Source organism: Macaca nemestrina, chromosome 13, assembly GCF_043159975.1.
Source record: "Macaca nemestrina isolate mMacNem1 chromosome 13, mMacNem.hap1, whole genome shotgun sequence".
In the NCBI taxonomy this organism is placed as follows: Eukaryota; Metazoa; Chordata; class Mammalia; order Primates; family Cercopithecidae; genus Macaca; species Macaca nemestrina.
Genome location: NC_092137.1, coordinates 36,610,361 through 36,630,136, shown reverse-complemented (window position 1 = coordinate 36,630,136; position 19,776 = coordinate 36,610,361). Strand labels below are relative to the sequence as shown.

The 19,776-nt window shown below is 42.3% G+C and overlaps 1 protein-coding gene across 9 annotated transcripts in view; it reads left to right on the top strand.

The window, feature by feature from the left end:
• Nucleotides 1-7,529: 7,529 nt before the first annotated feature.
• LOC105464835 (fasciculation and elongation protein zeta 2) overlaps nt 7,530-19,776 on the top strand; it is an 82,452-nt gene continuing 70,205 nt past the window's right edge. For all 9 annotated transcript variants that reach the window (XR_011611612.1, XR_011611614.1, XR_011611613.1 and 6 more), the window contains exons 1-2: nt 7,530-7,827; nt 13,337-13,445. Coding sequence is in view for 5 of the 9 variants with exons in the window: in XM_071076511.1 (XP_070932612.1) it covers nt 7,556-7,827; nt 13,337-13,445 (381 nt within the window). In the remaining 4 variants the exon portion in view is untranslated. The remainder of the gene's footprint in view (nt 7,828-13,336; nt 13,446-19,776) is intronic.

Genomic DNA, 19,776 nt, shown 5'->3' with positions numbered 1-19,776 from the left:
TGTATCAGTCTGTGAGAGCTCCCATGGCAAAATGTCACAGACTGGGCAGCTGAAGCAAAAGAAATTCATTTCCTCACAGTTCTGGATGCTAGAAGTCTAAGACGAAGGTGTCAGCTGGGTTGGTTTCTGCTAAGGTGTCTCTCCTCGGCCTGCACATGGTCACCATCTCACCTTGTCTTCATGTGGCCTCTCCTCTGTGTGACTGCATCCCTGCTGTTTTCTGGTGTGTCCAAATTTCCTCTGGATACCAGTCAGACTGGATTAGGGCACACTCTTAACAAATTTTCTTTTCTTTCTTTTATTATTATTATTTTTTAAATTTGAGACAGTCTCACTCTGTTGCCCAGGCTGGAGGGCAATGGTGCAATCTTGGCTCACTGCAACCTCCATCTCCTGGGTTCAAGTGATTCTCCTGCCTCAGCCTCATTAGTAGCTGGGATTACAGGCTCATGCCACCACACCTGGCTAATATATATTTTGCATTTTTAGTAGAGATGGCATTTCATCATGTTGGCCAGGCTGGTCTCAAACTCCTGACCTCAAGTGAGTGATCTGCCCGCCTCGGTCTCCCAAAATGCAGGGATTACAGGTGAGCCACTGTGCCCATCCAAATATTCTTCATTTTAATTTAATCACATCTATGAATACTTTACCTCTCAATACAGTCATATTCTGAGGTGCTGGGGCTTACAGCTTCAACTATGGATTTTGAGAGGACACAGTTTAGCTCATACCAAAAGGAGAAGGCTGAGGCTGAGTTTAGCTGGCCCGTCTAGGTAGATGCAGTCTGGAGAGTGCCTGCTGTCTCCGGTGCCCACTTAGCCACAGAGCTGGGTACATCAACAGCACAATGTAGGCATCAGGGGTACCAAGAGTCTTGCATTTCCATGGCTGGGGGTTAATGAGATACTGAAATTCAGGCACGGGTGGTAATTCAGTTCATCACAAATCCCAGGTTGGTGAGAATCACTGACATTGGGGTATATACTAATCCAGTTTTCCAAAGAGCAGAGCAATCCTTTGGAGTTACAAAGTAACTGTCTCTGTCTTTACAACATGGAATAAAACTAACATTTCTTTCTTTAAACAATAAGAACAAGGAATTAACAAATCTCCTATGCTACACCCTTTAATACCAGATTAGAAACAACTAGCTTACTTTTATGTCTACCCTAGTCAAATCAGGCAGAAAATTGAGCAATTACATGTCTGTTTGCTTAAATTATGTAAACAATTATCTTAATAGGCTACTTTGTTTTGTTTCTGTAGACCAACACCCATCTGACTTAAGTGGGATATTTATTTAGCCACATAACATTTTGATTAAGCTATTTTGATGAGTGATATTGGCGCAGCTCTTTTGCTGTGAAGACATTTTGACCACACTTAATAAGAAAAGAGAAGAGAAAACCCTACTAAACTTACAGCTTAAAAAAATTAAAATGTTTTATGCAAAATAGACATCCTCACCTTTAGTCCCACTTCATCCCCACCTTGTTTACAATGAAATTTTCCTTTTTTAAAGACAGGAAATTTTAATACGTTTGAATATAAAAACTTAGGGGCAAGAATACAAAATTTTTTTTGAGGCCAAGTCTCGCTGTTGCCCAGACTGGAGTGCAGTGGCGCAATCTCTGCTCACTGCAACCTCCGCCTCCCAGGTTCAAATGATTCTTGTGCCTCAGCCTCCCGAGTAGGCTGGGACTACAAGCATGAGTCATTATGCCCCGCTAAGTTTTGGATTTTTAGTAGAGATGTGGTTGGCCAGGCTGGTCTCGAACTCCTGGCCTCAAGTAATCCACCTGCCTCGGTCTCCCAAAGTGTTGGGATTACAGGCGTGAGCTACTGTGCCCGGCCTAATGCTCATTCTTATACTACCCTCAGTGCAAATTTTGGCAGACTTATCTGGCTGATTTTGTGGAATATTGCTGGATAGTATGGTTCCCTTGTCCTAACACTTGAAACTAGAGACAATTTGGGACAAGTACTCTTATAAGAAATTTATATTAATAAGTATGCCAGAAAATAAAACATAATGCTACCCAAATATAATCCAAGTCTCCCTTTTTCTTTTCAGCTGCAAACGCCTCTGAATTGTCTGTGTCCACTTCTCTCTATAAACCTATTGGTGCCTCTTTTGATGCCACCTAGTCTCCAGATGTGCCCTGTTACTCTATTACGGTGTCACCTACTGACACTCAGTCATCGTGCTCAATATAACTTTTTGCTTTTTTTCTTACTTGTTTTCCCCCAGGTCAGTGTGAAGTGAACTTATTTCTATTTTCTTGAAGGTTCACAACTTTTTCTCTTTTCTTCATCTTTTTTTTTTTTTCCTGTATGGGTCAAAGAAAGCTTTCCCATTTCCACTGATTTTCTTTTTCTTCTCAAATTAGTGCCTCAAATGCCTCCCTGAAAACTCAAGTCCACCAATGACAATAGTCTATTTTATTAATTTTGTATTACTTTCCAGTGAAGTTAATTTACATAACTGTAGTATAAAATACAGATTTAATCAAGAGGCAAAATAGGAGGGATGGTGAACAAATTATGATGTCAGATAAACAACTACCGCCAATGGTTGTTTCCATTTATTTTTAAGAGACCAGCATTTGATTACCCAGAACACAAGCAGGCATGCACTTGGCAGTGTTTTCCCTACCCAGCTATTGTGGTGCCTTGTAAGGGTGCAGCCATGGCCAGTCACCCTGGTTCCTTCTCTTGGAGCCTGCTACTGCTTCTTCTTCAGGTGGTTCTGCCTGATCAGGACGCTGGCTTAATCATTAAAATGGAAGGTATGGCTGTTCACTAAAGATTTATCTCTATCAAACTTGAATGAACTGGAATGAAATATTCTTTATTACTAAATTCTAGATTGTCATCTTTGTCTCCTCAACAGTTTCTTGATTTTTATTTTTTAAGAGACAGGGTCTTGCTCTGTCACCCAGGCTGAAGTGTAGTGGTGCCATCATAGCTCACTGTAATGAACTCCTGGGCTCAAGTGATCCACCTGCCTCAGCCTCCCAAGTAATTTGGACTACAGGCACATGCTACTATGTCTGGTTAATTTGATTTTTCTTTTTTTTTTTTACAGGAGAAAAAATGAAGAGAAGCTACTCTTTCCTTTTTGGCAAGCAAGCAATCTTTCCTTAAATCATTGGGTCACCATATAGATTTCCAAATTATTGTTACTTTTGTTTCATCAGCTGTTTTTTTTTTCCTTCTAGTTATAAATGATTTCATCAATTACCTTAGCTCTTCTCAATAAACTTTCATTTACATACCTTCTCATTATTTTACTGTTGCTTTATAATGCCTCTGGCCTTTGCTAAGTATGGTACTTCGACAACAAGATATTTTTTGGTTTTGTATTCAACAGTTTCTTTTGCAGTTCTTATATTTTCTGACTGATTATACTTTTAGGTGGTGCTATGGTGTGACTGTGTCCCCTAAATTTTGTGTTGGAAACTTCATCCCCAATGCAACAGTTTTGAGAGGTGTTTGGATCATGGGGGACAATGCCCTCATGTATGAATTAACAGCATTATCTCAGAAGCGTGTTAGTTATGGCAGAAGTAGATTTCTGATAAATGAATCAGTCTGACCTTCCTTCTCTCCCTGCTCTCTCACACTCTCTTGCCCTTCCACCTTCTGCCTTGAGATGACACAACATGAAAGCCCTCACCAGATGTCAGCACCATAATCTTGGACTTTCTCACCTCCAGAACTGTGAGAAATCAATTTCTTTATAAATTACTCAGTCTGTGGGATTCTGTGATAGCAACACAAAATGGACCAAGACAGGTGGCCTATATGTTGAATAACTGATTTTAAAATTTTTTGTTATGTAAACTTCTGATATATATATGTGCAAAATTTAAGTACATTGTCAAAACAGAAAAGTAACCTTTTCCATCTTAAATGATTAATATCCATATAATACTCAAGTGCTATAAATCTCTCTTTAAAAGTTCTTCTATATTCTCTTTCTAATTTTGAATCAAGGGCTGAAAATTAATTCAATAGGCTAGCTTTTCTTAATATATCAAGTGAGTAAGCATGTTTACACGTGTTCGTTTTCTTATGGCCTGCAGGAGTTGGTAGGAAATAAAAGGTCCAAAATAAATAGATTTTGGTGGACATATTAGTAGAAGCAGGTTATGTGAGATACAACAAAGTGAAAGAACCTCTTCGTAATTGGAAGCTTTTGGGTATTGATGGACTGATCAAAACAGGCGAGGCTGGCAGGAAGCCTGTGGTGTTTCTAGATTTGTGGCAGTGTAGGAAGCTAGAATTTGGCTGATGGGTGGGAGAGTTACTGGGAAATGAGCTAAGCTTGCTGTCAGGAATTATTAAGTGAAGGGGTTTACAGAACAGTAACTTGGAGCTGGATTCTCTTAAAGAAGTCTGCGCCCAGTACCAAAGGAACTAAAGGAAAGGGTGGGGATAAGGGAATGGGGCCACAATCTGGGTGGAACATGGTCTCTTCTCCTATAGGATGATCTGGAAGGCTGTGGAGCAACCTGAAGTCCCCAGACACACATGGGAAGAGAGGTGTGTGGAAGGCATTGAAGAGAAACATTGCTACTTTATAATTTTATCTGGTTACAAACATTTAAACGGTTTAAATTTACAAGTATTTAAACAGTTTTCTGCTGTTATGTGTTTGTGTTTACAGTAACTATTTAAAATCTACCAAAGCACCAATTAACAATTTATTCCACTCTCTGGTTTCTTTCTAATCTAATTGCTCTGTCCCTATAAAGTGTCAACATTATAGATAAATACAGTATTTTCTCACAGACACATCTATTTGGAGACTTCTTACGGATAGCGTTGAGTGCCAAGGTTACCATGAGTATGCAAACATGAGTTGACCAAGAAAAGTGATTTTCATCTTGTTTTCCCAAAGGGATATTCAAAATGCATAGGGTAATATCAAGTAATTTCTCTTTAATTAAAAGTAAAAAGCATCCTGTGTAAGAAATTTGACTAAAATAAAATTCGAATACTACTGGAGCTAAACTAGAGGCAATTTATTTAAAAACATCTGAAAATGTTGACAGTGCTACATTTGGGTTCTAAGAGCAATCATTTTCACTCACATGTGGACACAGTATAACAGGTAAATGGAAATATGAGTCAAGAAAAATAAATTAATTTTATCTTAGCCATGTACACAATTTAGAGAGTCTGCATCAACTAGATAGTTTCCTCATAACTTTGTGTGTGTAGTCGAACACCTGGAGAAAAATAGCTCTTTGATATTTTGGAGCATCACTTTTGAGTAACGTTCAGAGAGCTGAGTCAGAATGTTTTCTCATCAATCCAAAAGCTATTGTTCACTGTTGACTAATTAGTTCTAGCTCTTGGCTAACTGGGGATCAACATCCACTCCCTTTATGGTTTCAAAGGAAATAGGGAACAACATTTCCTTTAATTATCAACAGTATCTTAGGTTTAATCACAGAACTACTTTATTTGATATGGGACAAATCCCTAAAGTAAAACACAACATTTATTGGACTAGTAAAGAAGAAAATGTTGGTATTAACATGTATTCATGAAAATGTGTTTCCACGCTGCCAAGAGATGGACAAAGCATACTGGGAAAAACTTATTTTCTATTACTAACTTCAGATTTATTTTTCAAACTATGAGCTTGTCTTTCATCACCTAACCAGCTCCACCTTCTTTTTTTTTTTTTTTTTTTTTTGAGATACAGTCTGGCTCTGTCGCCCGGGCTAGAGTGCAGTGGCCGGATCTCAGCTCACTGCAAGCTCCGCCTCCCGGGTCTACGCCATTCTCCTGCCTCAGCCTCCCGAGTAGTTGGGACTACAGGCGCCCACCACCTCGCCCGGCTAGTTTTTTGTATTTTTTAGTAAAGACGGGGTTTCACTGTGTTAGCCAGGATGGTCTCGATCTCCTGACCTCATGATCCGCCCGTCTCGGCCTCCCAAAGTGCTGGGATTACAGGCTTGAGCCACCGCGCCCGGCCCAGCTCCACCTTCTAAGTGAAGTATTTGATCATGCCAGTCCAGAGATGTCACTCTTCTCAACTACTGAGCATTCGTTGCCTCTACACATTCATACTTCCTTATGATATTTACTTTTTCCTCCCTTTAAAAATACTTTTCTTGACTGAGCCTAGCTCTGCTGCCCAGGCTGGAGTACAGTGGTGCAATCTTGGCTCACTGCAACCTCTGCCTCCCAGGTTCAAGGGATTCTCCTGCCTCAGCCTCCCGAGTAGCTGGGATTATAGGCGTGTGCCAACATGTTTGGCTAGATTTTGTATTTTTAGTAGAGGTAGGGTTTCACCATTTTGGCCAGGCTGGTCTCGAACTCCTGACCTCAAGCTATCCATCAACCTCGGCCTGCCAAAATGCTGGGATTATAGGCGTGAGCCGCCGCGCCCGGCCTCCTCCGATTTTTTTGTATTGTAGTAAAATACACACAAAATTACCATCTTAACCATTTGTAAGTGGCAGTGGCATTCAGCACATTACCACTGTCGTGGAACCATCACCACCATCCATCTCCATAACTCTGTCATCTTGCAAAACTGAACTGCCCAATCACACTAACTTTTTTTTTTTTTTTTTTTTTGAGACAGAGTCTCGCTCTGTGGCCCTGGCTGGAGTGCAGTGGCCTGATCTCAGCTCACTGCAAGCTCCGCCTCCCGGGTTCACGCCATTCTCCTGCCTCAGCCTCCCGAGTAGCTGGGACTACAGGCGCCCACCACCTCCCCCGGCTAGTTTTTTGTATTTTTTAGTAGAGACAGGGTTTCACCGTGTTAGCCAGGACGGTCTCGATCTCCTGACCTCGTGATCCGCCCGTCTCGGCCTCCCAAAGTGCTGGGATTACAGGCTTGAGCCACCGCGCCCGGCCCCACACTTACTTTTTATGAGGTCTAAATAATTTCTTATTACTCTTATCACTCCGACATTGTAAGCCCTGTGCATGCGGCACCCATGTATTAGTTATAACATACATACAGGGTATCTACTACTAGGCATTGTTCTAAGTGCTTTGCAAATGTTAACTGGCATAATTATTTATCTTTGTATGTTCTGCAGGATCTGGCAGGTGCTTTGCACGTGAGAGCCAAAATATTTGAGGAATGAATTTCGGTACCACTTAAACATTTCCCAGTGACTCTGGCTGTTATTCTGGTTGGCAAGTTAGGAAAGGAGCAGGTTACCTTGGGGAAAACAACTTTCGGGGCGTAATCTGATATTAGGTCGCAAGTTTAAAGAAGTCCTTTATTTTAGCCACATTTAGGCCAGGTTTCTAATAAGGGAAGCTAAGAGGGAAGTTATTCCTAAATGATAGAGAATATAGGAAGTGACTCAAGGCAGTTAAGGTCTTGGCTTTCTGGGAGCACCGGGTTCTACTCCATGAAGACTCGGGCAACGCGGAGACCCAGGGATGGGACAGCCTGAGATCTGTCCGCCGCGTAGCGGGCGGGGGCGGGGCTCCGGGCAGGGGCGGGGCTCCGGGCAGGGGCGGGGCCGGGCTGGGCCGGCCGGGGCGGGGCGCGCGACTGCTCCGGGCGGCGATGGCGGCGGACGGGGACTGGCAGGATTTCTATGAGTTCCAGGAGCCGGCCCGGAGCCTCCTGGACCAGGAGAACTGTAACGCGAGCCCCGAGGCCGGGGCGGGGGCCGGGGCCGGGGCTGGGGCGGGCGGGGGCGCCGACGGTTTCCCGGCCCTGGCCTGCAGCTTGGAGGAGAAGCTGAGCCTGTGCTTCCGCCCCTCGGATCCGGGCGCCGAGCCCCCGAGGGCGGCCGTGCGGCCCATCACGGAGCGCAGCCTCCTGCAGGGGGACGAGTGAGTGCGGGCCCTGGCCGGGAGCGGGCGGGAGCCTCCCCTGCCCCTCGCCCGACCCGCTGGCCCTCCGGCCGCAGCTCCTCCCCGCGCTCTCCTTCCGCCTCCATGGACGCGGGAGTCCCCGCCCTCTCGCCTCCCTGCCCTCTCGCCTCCCTCCTCCGGCCGTCGGCCTCTGCTCGCCCAGCGATTTAAATCCCCTGCCCCCCGCCCGCCAAGCGCCCTGAAAACCTCCGCCTCGGTGCCTCCCGCCCTCCTTCCTGCAAACCAAACCCTCGTTTGCTTTAGAGGGGAATCGCCAATGCAGAGCCATAGTTTGAGACGGCACTTCCTGGGGCACGTGTGTCGCCATTCATTCACTCAAGTCGCATTTATTAAGCACCTGCTGAGTGCCAGGCGCCGCTTCGCACAGGGAACACCAAAACGACTGGACATTGTCCCTCCCAAGTTAGGACACGACGTAGGATGGGAGATAGATGTGTAAACAAATATTTGTATGGATGTAATTAGTGCTGCAATGGTTATATGTACCAAATGTGGGAGACTTAAAAGCGTATGTCTGGGGGAGAGTCAGGAAAGACTATAGGGAAATGTGCAAACGAGATCTGACTGATGAGTGGGAGTGTGCCTGGCAGGTGGAAAAAAGTCTAACGTTCAAGGTGGAGTATATTGCCTGTGCATAAGTACCAACGAGCGAGGCAGCATTCAGGGCACAGGAATCTGTGGGACCCATCCGAGAGCCCTGGTAGAGTGCGAGCCGCCACAGAGACGAAAACGAAGGGCCCTGTTTACTGATGGTAACGATCTCATGGGCTGGTGGGGAGACCAAGGCATACACAAGTAATATTAATAATTACAGAATCACCTAAGTGCAATGATAGGAGGTTCATGGGGATTTGTGAAAGCTGGGGGAGGGGAGGCGCAGAGTTCCTGAGGGCACTTTTTAAACCTCCCTGAGCCGCAATTATAATTTGGTTAAGAGTTGTAATTAGGTACCATGGTTTTACCCCCAAAAGTTGGTAAATAGGAATGGTGAGAGTAAGGGGACTTGAGCATGTTGTGTATATGGGGGGAAAGGAGCCTCTGGAGAGGCTGAAGGTAAAATGAGTGGAATAAGATTGGGTGCGGTGACTCACACCTGTGATCCCAGCACTTTGGGAGGCTGTGGTGAGAGGATGGCTTGCTTCCAACATTTCGAGACCAGATTGGGCAATATAGGGAAACCTGGTCTTTACAAGAAAATTTAAAAAATTAGTGGAGTCCAGTGGCGCATGCCTGTGGTCCCACGGACCCAGCTGCTCAGGAGGCTAAGGTGGGGGGATTACTTGAGTTCCGGGGGCGAAGGTTGCAGTGAGCCTTCATTGCACAGCTGCACTCTAGCCTGGGTGACAGAGCGAGACTTTGTCTCAAAAATGAGGACATGAGAAGGAATGGATTTTCAGAGCATTAATGGGATGGAGAGACTCTTAGAGGTTAGGGAAGAAGTTTTGAAAGACAGGGCAGGAGTTACAGGCATGGAAAGGAGTTTCCAGCCTGATTGTCTCCTTTCTTCTGTGAAACAAACAGATTTATCAGGAATAAGGTAGGAAGCTTGAAAAGACAGCTTTGGGAGTGGGGCCTGTAAACATGGCTGAGCAGCGGCGCAGACCCACCTGTGTTTGGAGACTATCTCCTTTTATTGGTTCCGTTGTACAGTGTTCTGCCCAGGTGTGGAGAAGGGAAAAATTTATAATTGGATTTTATACACACGTGCATGCAGTCAGTAGCAAAAGATGACATTTTTGGAAGCCTGTTTCCAAAGAGAAGATAATTTTATGTATATGTAGATTTAGATACTCTGAATCACTAAACCCGGGACACATTCTGGATTTAAAAATTAGTGTAGGTTTATTATGTATTTGGGTTTATCAAGAGTAGCTGACTTAAATCAATTAGAGGATTGTATGTAGATCATTACAAGTCTTTATTTCACTTAGACTGTCAGGAAAGTAGGTTATTTTAGCCTTTGCTTAAAAATATGTTGTTGCTCTTGTTAATGGTATTTAGTAGATGGTATGTTGGTGGTAATTCATGTCTCTTGACTTGGGAATGCATAAGAAATCTCTGTTTTTTTTCAGGAGTTGGGAGCTGGTCATCACTGGCATTGTCCCTTTTATATTACAGAAACATACTCAGCATTGCTTGATAGTCTGTTCCAGCTCCCTTTTCACGAGATAGAATTGATAATTGTTTTACTCAGATATTGCTGTGCTTTAGGTCAGGGGGTCCCCAAACCCTGGTCCACAGACCAGTACTGGAACTGGGCCACACAACAGTGAGTGGTTGAGTGAGTGAGCAAAGCTTCGTCTGTATTTCCAGCTCCTCCCCATTGCTTGTATTACCACCTGAGCCACCTCCTGTCAGATCAGCCGCAGCATTAGGTAGGATCTAATAGGATTTAGAACTGCGCAGGTGAGGGATCTAGTTTGCAGATACCTTATGAGAATCTAATGCCTGATGATCTGTCACTGTCTCCCCTCACCCCCAGATAGGACCATCTAGTTGCAGGAAAACAAGCTCAGGGCTCCCACTGATTCTACATTATGGTGAGTGGTATAATTATTTCATTATATATGACAATATAATAATGTAAATAAAGTGCACCATAAATGTAATGTGGTTGAATCACCTCAAAACCGTCCCTGACCCCTGGCACTTTATTTAACTTCTCTGAGCCTCAGCTTTTGTTTTGGTTAAGTATGGATTGTATTATCTACTGAGGTTTTACTTGTAAGAGTATTCTGCAGGATTCAATGTTGGTAGGACTTTGACCTCCGTGCAAAAGAGCTCTCCTGACCATTGTTTAAAACTGGTTGTAATGCTTTATGATAAAGATGAAGGCAGTTCATATGTCTTGACTGCAGAATTCTAGAAATCTTTCACTAGAGTTGCCTCTGTGTCCTTCCAGCTACCATTGTTTTGACCTTGGTGGAGACTGTTAATTGGCTTTCATTTTCTTGGAAGAGCAAAGTCACCGATAGGTGCTTCTAAGTGAAGTATTCCTTCCCATTTGCCTTTTTCTTATAGCCTCGTTTGAGAAGGAGCGAATAAGCAGACAAAGCAAATGCCTCAAATTCTGGATTGTCTTCACCTGCTTGTGTATTCTACTCAAGTTCCTGACCAGGATTAGTTCTATAGTCAGTGATACGGTTTGGCTGTGTCCCTGCCCAAATCTCAACTTGAATTGTAGCTCCCAGAATTGCCACGTGTTGTAGGAGGGATCCAGGGGGAGGTAATTGAATCATGGGGACTGGTCTTCCCTGTGCTATTCTCGTGATAGTGAATACGTCTTACAAGATCTGATGGGCTTATCAGGGGTTTCAGCTTTTGCTCCTTCCTCATTTTCCCTTGCTGCCGCCATGATTCTCAGGCCTCCCCAGCCATGTGGAACTGTAAGTCCAGTTAAACCTCTTTTTCTTCCCAGTCTGGGGTATGTCTTTATCATCTGCATGAAAATGGACTATACAGTCAGTTATTCAGTGTTTGAAAATTTCTTACCCAGGAGGGTATGAGCCAGAAACCCAGCAAGTTTAGCAGTCTGCAGACATTGCCTCTAATTCTACTTCATTGGCATTAGAGGGGATATGATTCCAACAGAGAGGAGAATAGGAATGGACCATGCATATGGGAGATTTGCTGGGTAAATGAGTTAGTTCTCTAGAGCTTTTTGGGTTCACATTTTTATTGAGGCTAATTTTATTTTTTATTTATATATTTTTAGAGACAGGATCTTGCTCTGTCACCCAGGCTGGAGTACAGTGGTGCCATCATAGCTCACTGTAGCCTTGAACTCCTGGGCTTAAGCAGTCCTCCTGCCTTACCCTCCCAAAGTAGCTGGGACTGCGGGCACATGCCATGGGCCTGGCCAATTCAATTTTTTTTTTTTTTTGTAGAGCTATGGGTCTCCCTTTTGCTGCCCAGGCTGGTCTTGAACTCCTGGCTTCAAGCAGTCCTCCCACTTTGGCTTCCCAAAGTGCTGGGGTTACAGACATGAGCTACCAGGCCTGTCCCTAATGTGCATTTTAAAGCCAAACATCGTTTGGGATGTTATGCTTTTAGCAGTTGCAGTCCTATTGCTGCTGCTTTTTAGCGCCCAATCCCTATTTGTTAACTATGTTATGTCTGTATTTTAACATTTTCATTCTTGGGCTTAATACCTAGGTGACGGGTTGATAGGTGCAGCAAATCACCATGGCGTCCTGCAATGTATCCCGGAACTTAAAAAAAATTTCATTCTTATGTTTATGTCCCAACCAGGATTGTTTTTGTATCTTAGTGTCTACGCACTTGGAAAGAATTCACCATTAGATACCTAATATACATTTTAGGGTGTTTTTTCTACGTGACATCTTTGTGTATACCTCTAGCTAGTAAGTAGCTCATCTGCTTAGTGTTTGACTTTACTTATCCCAATTAGATTTCAAGTCAATTGCATCTCTGAACTTTAATTTTTCTTAAAACATCATGTTTTATTGTGCCGATTATTACTTTAGTATTGAAACCTGAATTTTGGTCATGAAATTTGAGTTAGGTGTTCTTATCTGGTGTGGTTTGGGAATCTCTTCAATACAGCTCTTTTGAATGAATGCTTAGAGTAATGGAGCTGGAAGGAGTGTCTGCTTCTTGCCCAGGTCTCTCATTTATAGAAGGGCAGAGGATACCTAGGAAGGTTAAGGGGCTTGGCCAATAACCTGTTGTTTGAAGAAGGATGGAGACAAGCGTTTGTTTCCCTAGTCTCAGTCAAATGCCCTTTCCATTTTACCCTCTTGCCTCCCTGTAATGCTGTTGGATAATAAGGTCAGGTAACTGCATTGGATAGAGCCTGTGTGCATTTTATTGTGAACTCCCTCTCCTTCTCCTTTTCATCGTATCTACCTTAGTGCTTAGCTTCTTTATTACGAATTAGATATTAAATCCTGTTCTCACATTGAGAGTGAATTCTTTCTCCAGAAAAGATAACAAACCTTTTGTTTGAGAGAGATTTTTCACTTTTTGAAATGGTCTGTGTGTTTGAAGTTACAGAAGAAAAAGAAGTGTAATGCACAGTTGTATTTATTACTCATGTGACCCTGGAAACATTTCTTACCTCCCTGTGTTTCAGTTTTTTCATCTGTAAAATGAGGATAATAATGGTTCCCCCTTCTAATGTTGTTTTTGAAGATTACATGAGTTAATACATGTAAATTGCTTAGAACAGCGCCTAGCACCTGATACAATGGAAGTGTTGCCTGTTGCCTATTGGGAGTTTTCTGTACGCCTTCACCTTCCCTTAGGACTTCTTGTCAGCCCAGTTTTGTGATTTTTCACCTAGTTTTTGTTTAGGAGACTCTACTTTGTTGATGTTTTTCTGAGAAACAATGTGCTTTCTGTTTTTCTCCTTTGACATTTTGGTGATCATATTTCACTGAATATTTGTTTAAGAAAGACGTACAGAATGTTAATTTTCATTGATTGTAGCTTTCTTCTTTTTAAGGATTTGGAATGCCCTGACGGATAATTATGGGAATGTGATGCCTGTAGACTGGAAGTCGTCGCATACTAGGACCTTGCACTTGCTTACTCTGAACCTCTCAGAAAAAGGGGTAAGTTAGGAATTGAACCAACAGAGTTTGAATAACTCATGCTGGGAATACAACTAAAACAGCAGCATTTCTGCTTAACTCAGATTCATTGACCTGCCTCTCATTTCTGAACTTATGGCAGTTGGGGTGGCTCTGTCTTGCTGTCTTGGCTCTAGGGCCGTTACCTCGCTGGCACATTCCTCCAGTTCTTCTCCAGCACACTCACTTTTGTATGTGTAGCTAAATTTCTATCGCAATTTTTTTTTTTTTTTTGAGATGGAGTCTCACTCTGTTGCCCACACTGGAGTGCAGTGGCTCACTGCAACCTCTGCCTCCCGGGTTCAAGCAATTCTCCCACCTCAAACTCCTGAGTAGCTGAGATTACAGGCATGCACCACCATGCCCGGCTAATTTTGCATTTTCAGTAGAGATAAGGTTTTGCCATGTTGGCCAGGCTGGTCTTGAACTCCTGACCTCAGGTAATTCACCTTGGCCTCCCAAAGTTCTGGGATTATAGGCGTGAGCCACTGCGCCTGGCAGTGATGATGCACTGAAACACTCAGTACAATTATGATGCACTGAAACACTCAGTAAAAATGCTAGCCTTTGGTTTAATATACTGAGGGTATTGGAATCTCAACATGGAGTTAACTTTTGAATGAGTGTAGTGACCTGCTAGACATGATATGTTGTCAGGAGACTATGCATTCCTGTGAATACTGGAGAACCTTTAAAATATATTTTAGTTCTTGGCTTTTTAAATATGGTCTTGGCTAACTTATCTTTCTTGAGGGCTCCTGTGTATGTCCTGGTATTATAAAGTAAAGATGCCTTGACTAAGAAGTGTGAGCACAAGTGATAGGACAGGTTGGGGGCAGAAAAGGGCAGAGAATTACTTGAAATGCAAAATCACAGTGTTAACTTTGTTTAAGCTGTCGAGAAACATAGTCAAGTTATCTAAATTTCAGGTTGTTTAAGTTCCTTATCAAATAATAATGTAAACTCATGCCAGATCTTGCGTGCTCTGTATTTCATTAAGTGTAATTATGTGATTATTGGGAGTGTAGTGCAGTAGGCCTGTCAGTATTTTAAATAGTATTGTTAATGTTTTGTTAAAAGGATTTTCTTATATATGTAATCAGAGAAGCCTACTGTTATTATTTTCTAGTAAAATGTAGAATTCTGGCTATATTTCCCAGTATTCAGTAGCGATGGAAATCTTCCTGACTGTGCCAATCATTAATCCCATTAGGCTTTGCAGACTGACCTGGCATACATTTAATGAAAAGGAACAAAATGAGGGATCTTTTGCTCTGTCTTATGTTTACTTAGGTCCTGACTATCATTTTGGGCTTAGTTCAAGTTTCCCTTCCTCTCTGAAGCTTCCTATTACTGTTTTAGCCTTCGCTGATCTCATGGAATTATACAATGTTAGAGTTGGAAGGGGCTTTAAAGGACACTTAATCCAGCCTCTCACTTGGGGGAAATCCCCACCTCCAGCATCTCTGACAGATGGTCATTTAGCCATGGCCTAAATCCCAGCACGGAAGGAGAACACACTCCGCTCTGTGGGAACTGATGGCACTTGTGGGGCTGTGAACTTGGAAAGGACTTATTATCTGTGCCACGGGGTGTAGCCTTGTTGTCTCATGGGTGCTAGTCCCCAGAGCACTTTGTCCCTGTCTCTAAAATGACCACTGCCTTCTCTTGTTAATCATATGTTTCTGGGTGTGTCACTAGATTGTGACTTCCCAGCAGGCATTTATATTTGTTGTTATAGTAACTATACTGTTCCTGGCACATAGTAAATATGAAGATACCTGTTTATTGAGTGAATAAGTGAGTAGCCTTATTGGTGAAACTGTAGGGCCAGAGATCATGATAGAAAGGTTGTAAAAAAATATTTTCTATATTATTTAAAATAATGCAGAATGCACCAAAACCAGTCCATGGGTACTACTTTTTTGACATATTAAAAATAGCATAGAAGAGTTTTCATTCATAGTTTCAAAGGCCCATTAGCAGCATGAATGAGACACATTTATCCAATTTCATTGACTAAATGTACAGTGGGCGCACTGTGTCCTCTGGTTTCACATCTGCGCTTTAGCCAACTGTGGATTCAAAAACTTGAAAAAAAAACCCCACAGTAAAATAACAACAATAAAAAATAATAAAAATAAAAAACCAATACAATATAACAACTATAAACCATTTACCTTGTATTAGGTATTGTAAGTAATTTATATATAATTTAAAGCTTACAGGAGGATGTGCATAGGTTATATGCAAATACTACCCCATTTTATATAAGGGACTTGAGCATCTGCAGATTTTGGTATTAGGGTATCCTGGAACCAATTTCCCATGGATACTGAGGGACTGCTGTATATCTTGTATAAGTCGCTGCCTTTTGCTGCCTTTTGAATGTTATTTTCAATGCCAGGGTAATGATACAGCCAAGGTAGTGATTAGTAATGATGTAGAGTTTAATGCTAGTACTGACATTAAAAAGCTTTACTGGCCGGGTGTGTTGGCTCATGCCTGTAATCCTAGCACTTTGGGAGGCTGAGGTGGGTGGATCACCTGAGGTCAGGAGTTTGAGACCAGCCTTACCAACACGGTGAAACCCTGTCTCTATTAAAAATACAAAATTAACTGGGTGTGGTGGCACATGCCTGTAATCCCAGATACTTGGGAGGCTGAGGCAGGAGAATTGCCTGAACCTGTGAGGCAGAAGTTGCAGTGCGCTGAGATTGCACCACTGCACTCTAGCCTGGGTGACAGAGCGAGACTCTGTCCCCCCCAAAAAAAAAACCAAAAACAGCCTTATCTGGAAAAACTCAGCAGATGAAAGTGAACACGCGATCATTCACCTATCATCTCTCTGTTGTGACATGACTATTCTAGTGATGAATAGAATTGAAATTAGAGCTCTGTTTCTCAGGGAGGATTAGCACACACTGAGTTTCTGAAAAACAAATGGGCAACAAGGACTATGTAAGAAGCCACCACATCATTCTATTACACAGCATATAATTAAACATTTTTTTTTAACCTGGCAAAGTTACTGTATTTGCCATTGCCACCTGGTGCTCTATTCGTGCCATGATTAAGCTAAGTAAAATTTACCTTTTGAAAGCATTCTTTAGATTATTTTACTTATAAAACAAAGTCTATAGAAATTTTTTTTTTTTGACAAAAGAGGGATTTTTTTTGCATTAAAGTGAGAAAAACATTCAGGAAAACTAGTTTGCTAGATTGCAGTTTAAAATTTTTCTTTGATTGAAGATTAAGATGGCACACTTCTAAATTTGATAGGTCTTTTTTAGAGTAAGGCAACTGGTATCTTTCACATTCTTACGTGGGCACATTTTTTCCATTTGATGTATCTTCAGTTTTATACAGGGAAACAGTACCACCAGGTCTGTATCTAACCCTGGCATTGGAAGGAGTGATGGGAATGCTTGGCAAAGAGAAGGCACATTTATGCCGAATGGGAGAGTGAATAATGATACCCAGGACAGCCAGGGCTAGTTTGCAAAGCCTGAAAGGTATTCCAGCTCTTAGCATATGCCATCTCTGTGGGGAATGGACTTGGCTCTCTCTCTGGAAAGATGATCTGGGATCATTTCTGTTGTCATGGAAATTTATTATAATAGTTTACTGTTATTACTCATGTGTTTTGGCCATAAACCTATTCTAAATCTGGTACCATTCTTGAATATGCTTATATGATAGGATGCTTCTCATTCATTTCAGCTTAAGAACATCTTCCGTGCTGTATTTCTCCTTCCATGTGCATTTCTTTCAGGACAGGGACTTTTGTATGCATCTTTATACCTTTAAGAGTAGAAATAAGAAAAAGATAATAACATCTTCCATAGAAGCAATTTGATTGATTGATTGATTGATAGATTGAGAGGGTGTCTCCCTCTGTCGCCCAGGCTGGAGTACAGTGGCGCCATCATATCTCAGTGTAGCCTCCAACTCCTGGGCTTAAGCGATCTTTCCGCTCCAGCTTCCTGAGTAGCTAGGCAGGAGCACTGCCATGCCTGGCTTATTTTAAGAAAAAATATTTCTGTATAGGCAAGGTCTTACTGTGTTGCTCAGGGTGGTCTTGATTTCCTGACTTCAAGAGATCCTCCCACCATGGCATCCCAAAGTGTTGGGATTACAGGTGTGAGCCATGACAACCTGGGCTTCCTTAGGAGTAATTTTTTTTTTCTTTTGAGACATGGTCTGGCTCTGTTGTCCAGGCTGGAGCTCAGTGGTGCCATCTTGGCTGACTGCAACCTCCACCTCCTGGGCTTAAGTGATCCTCCCACCTCAGCCTCCTGAATAACTGGGAGTACAGGCATGTGCCATCATGCCCAGCTAATTTTTTGTAGAGATGGGATTTCACCATGTTGCCCAGGCTGTTCTCAAACTCCTGAGCTCAAGCAATCCACCTGCCTCAGCCTCCCGAAGTGCTGGGATTACAGACATGAGCCACTGTGCCCACCCTGGATTAATTTTAAAATTAAAACTTTTAGTATTTATAAGCCAGAAAGGGAAAAAGAAAACAAAATCATGGTCCTCAAGCTGAAACACAGGAAGAGTGATTGGGAAGGGGATGTGAAGTGTTTGAAGTGTAAGGATCGATGAAGCTAATCGGTAGGTCTACTCCATGATATCGACACGCCTTTGTGATAACAGTGTACTACATTTTCATCTTCTACAATATTGAAATTATACATCCCTCTCATCAAGAGCCTAGGCTCTTGATCTTTCTCCTTCTTTTAAACACTAAATTGTTAAAGGAACAGCTGTCATAGTTTAAAGAGTAAATTAGAACTGTAGGACTTAAATGAAAAGGCAGTCTCTGCTCCACTTACCTCGTCCTTGATTTCTCCTTACCAGAGGTGACTGCTTTAAATATCACCTATTTCTTCTAGCAGATAACATGCTCATGCCATTTTACTTGGTATTATTTTCTCAATTTTAGACTTTATTTCTTTATTTTCTACCCAGAGAGTGAAGGTTTAGCTCTCTTACTGTCCTTTGCCAACCCCTGACACCATACCCTCCCAAAAACTTCCCTTTCCCCATCTTCCCAATGTAATTACATCAACATCTGGGGTTGAATTAATCTTCATCATTTATATTTACTTTTTTAATGTGCAGTTGACCCATTTTGACATATTTAAATTTTCTCTTTTTCTACTTAGATTTTTTCTTAGGATACTAACTGCCTTTTTGTGGTTTATTTAGTGTATATTTAGGGGACCAATTCAGCCTCAGTAGAGCCATAGAACTCATTTTGGTAAATGGACTGCACCAGGTAATCTATCTAGTCCTTCTGCTCTCCCTCCCCACCCACATCTCCCTCTTCTCCGTGCTCTCTGCAGTAACAATTCTAATCTGAGTGTTACTCTCTAGTTTAGCTTTACAGTCGTCATTCTGGGATTTTCACTTTACTATCATGATGAGAATTCTCTTTGTCACTTGTTATTAGACCACATGTCTTTTTTCTTTTTCATTTTCCTTCTGGTAGCTTTTTGAGAAAGGGCACATGAGAGGTAAGTTTTTTCAGAACTTGTATGTCTGAAAATGTCTTTATCCTAAGCCCCTGCCTACTTGTTTTAGCTGGATATAGGATTCTAGGATGCAATTTCTCCAAATATGGAAGTTACATTGATTATTTTCTAGCATCTATTGTTGCTATTGAGAAGTCACATGACATTTTGATTCCTGATCCTTTTAATGTGATGTACTTTTTTTTTTTTTTTTTTCCTTCCCTGGAAGATTTTAGATTCTTTTTTCCACACAGTGTTCTGAGTTCATGATGCTGTGTGTTGAAGGCCATGGCCAGGCTTTTGCTAGGCTGATGGTGCAATAAGAAATAAAATGAGAAGGGATGTCGTTACTGTGCAGGAGCCTGGAGTTGCACTGTAGGATTGTAGGTGGACCCTGCAGTGTTGATGGGGCTCTTCTCCCAGTCTAATGTTGGAAAGTCGACATGCCAGTGCTTCTTCCCTTGGCCCTTCTCACCTGTAGGTTTCTTACTCTGTAGGCTGTGTTCACCTGCAGACTCCAGATGCTCATGTTATGAAGAACTAGGGAAGCACTAGGGACCTACATCCACTCCATTGTGTCCTCGGCTTTAGATATATATCCTTTGCATGGGTAAATAATTTTGCCAGGTAAAAGTTTATCATTTTAGTTATACACTATGTAATAGAATGACATGGTGGCTTCTAATGTAATCCTTGTTGCCCATTTATTCTTTGGAAACTCAGTGTGTGCTAATCCTTCCTGAGGAATAGAGTTCTAAGTTCAGTTCCATTCAGCACCTGAATGGTCATGTTGT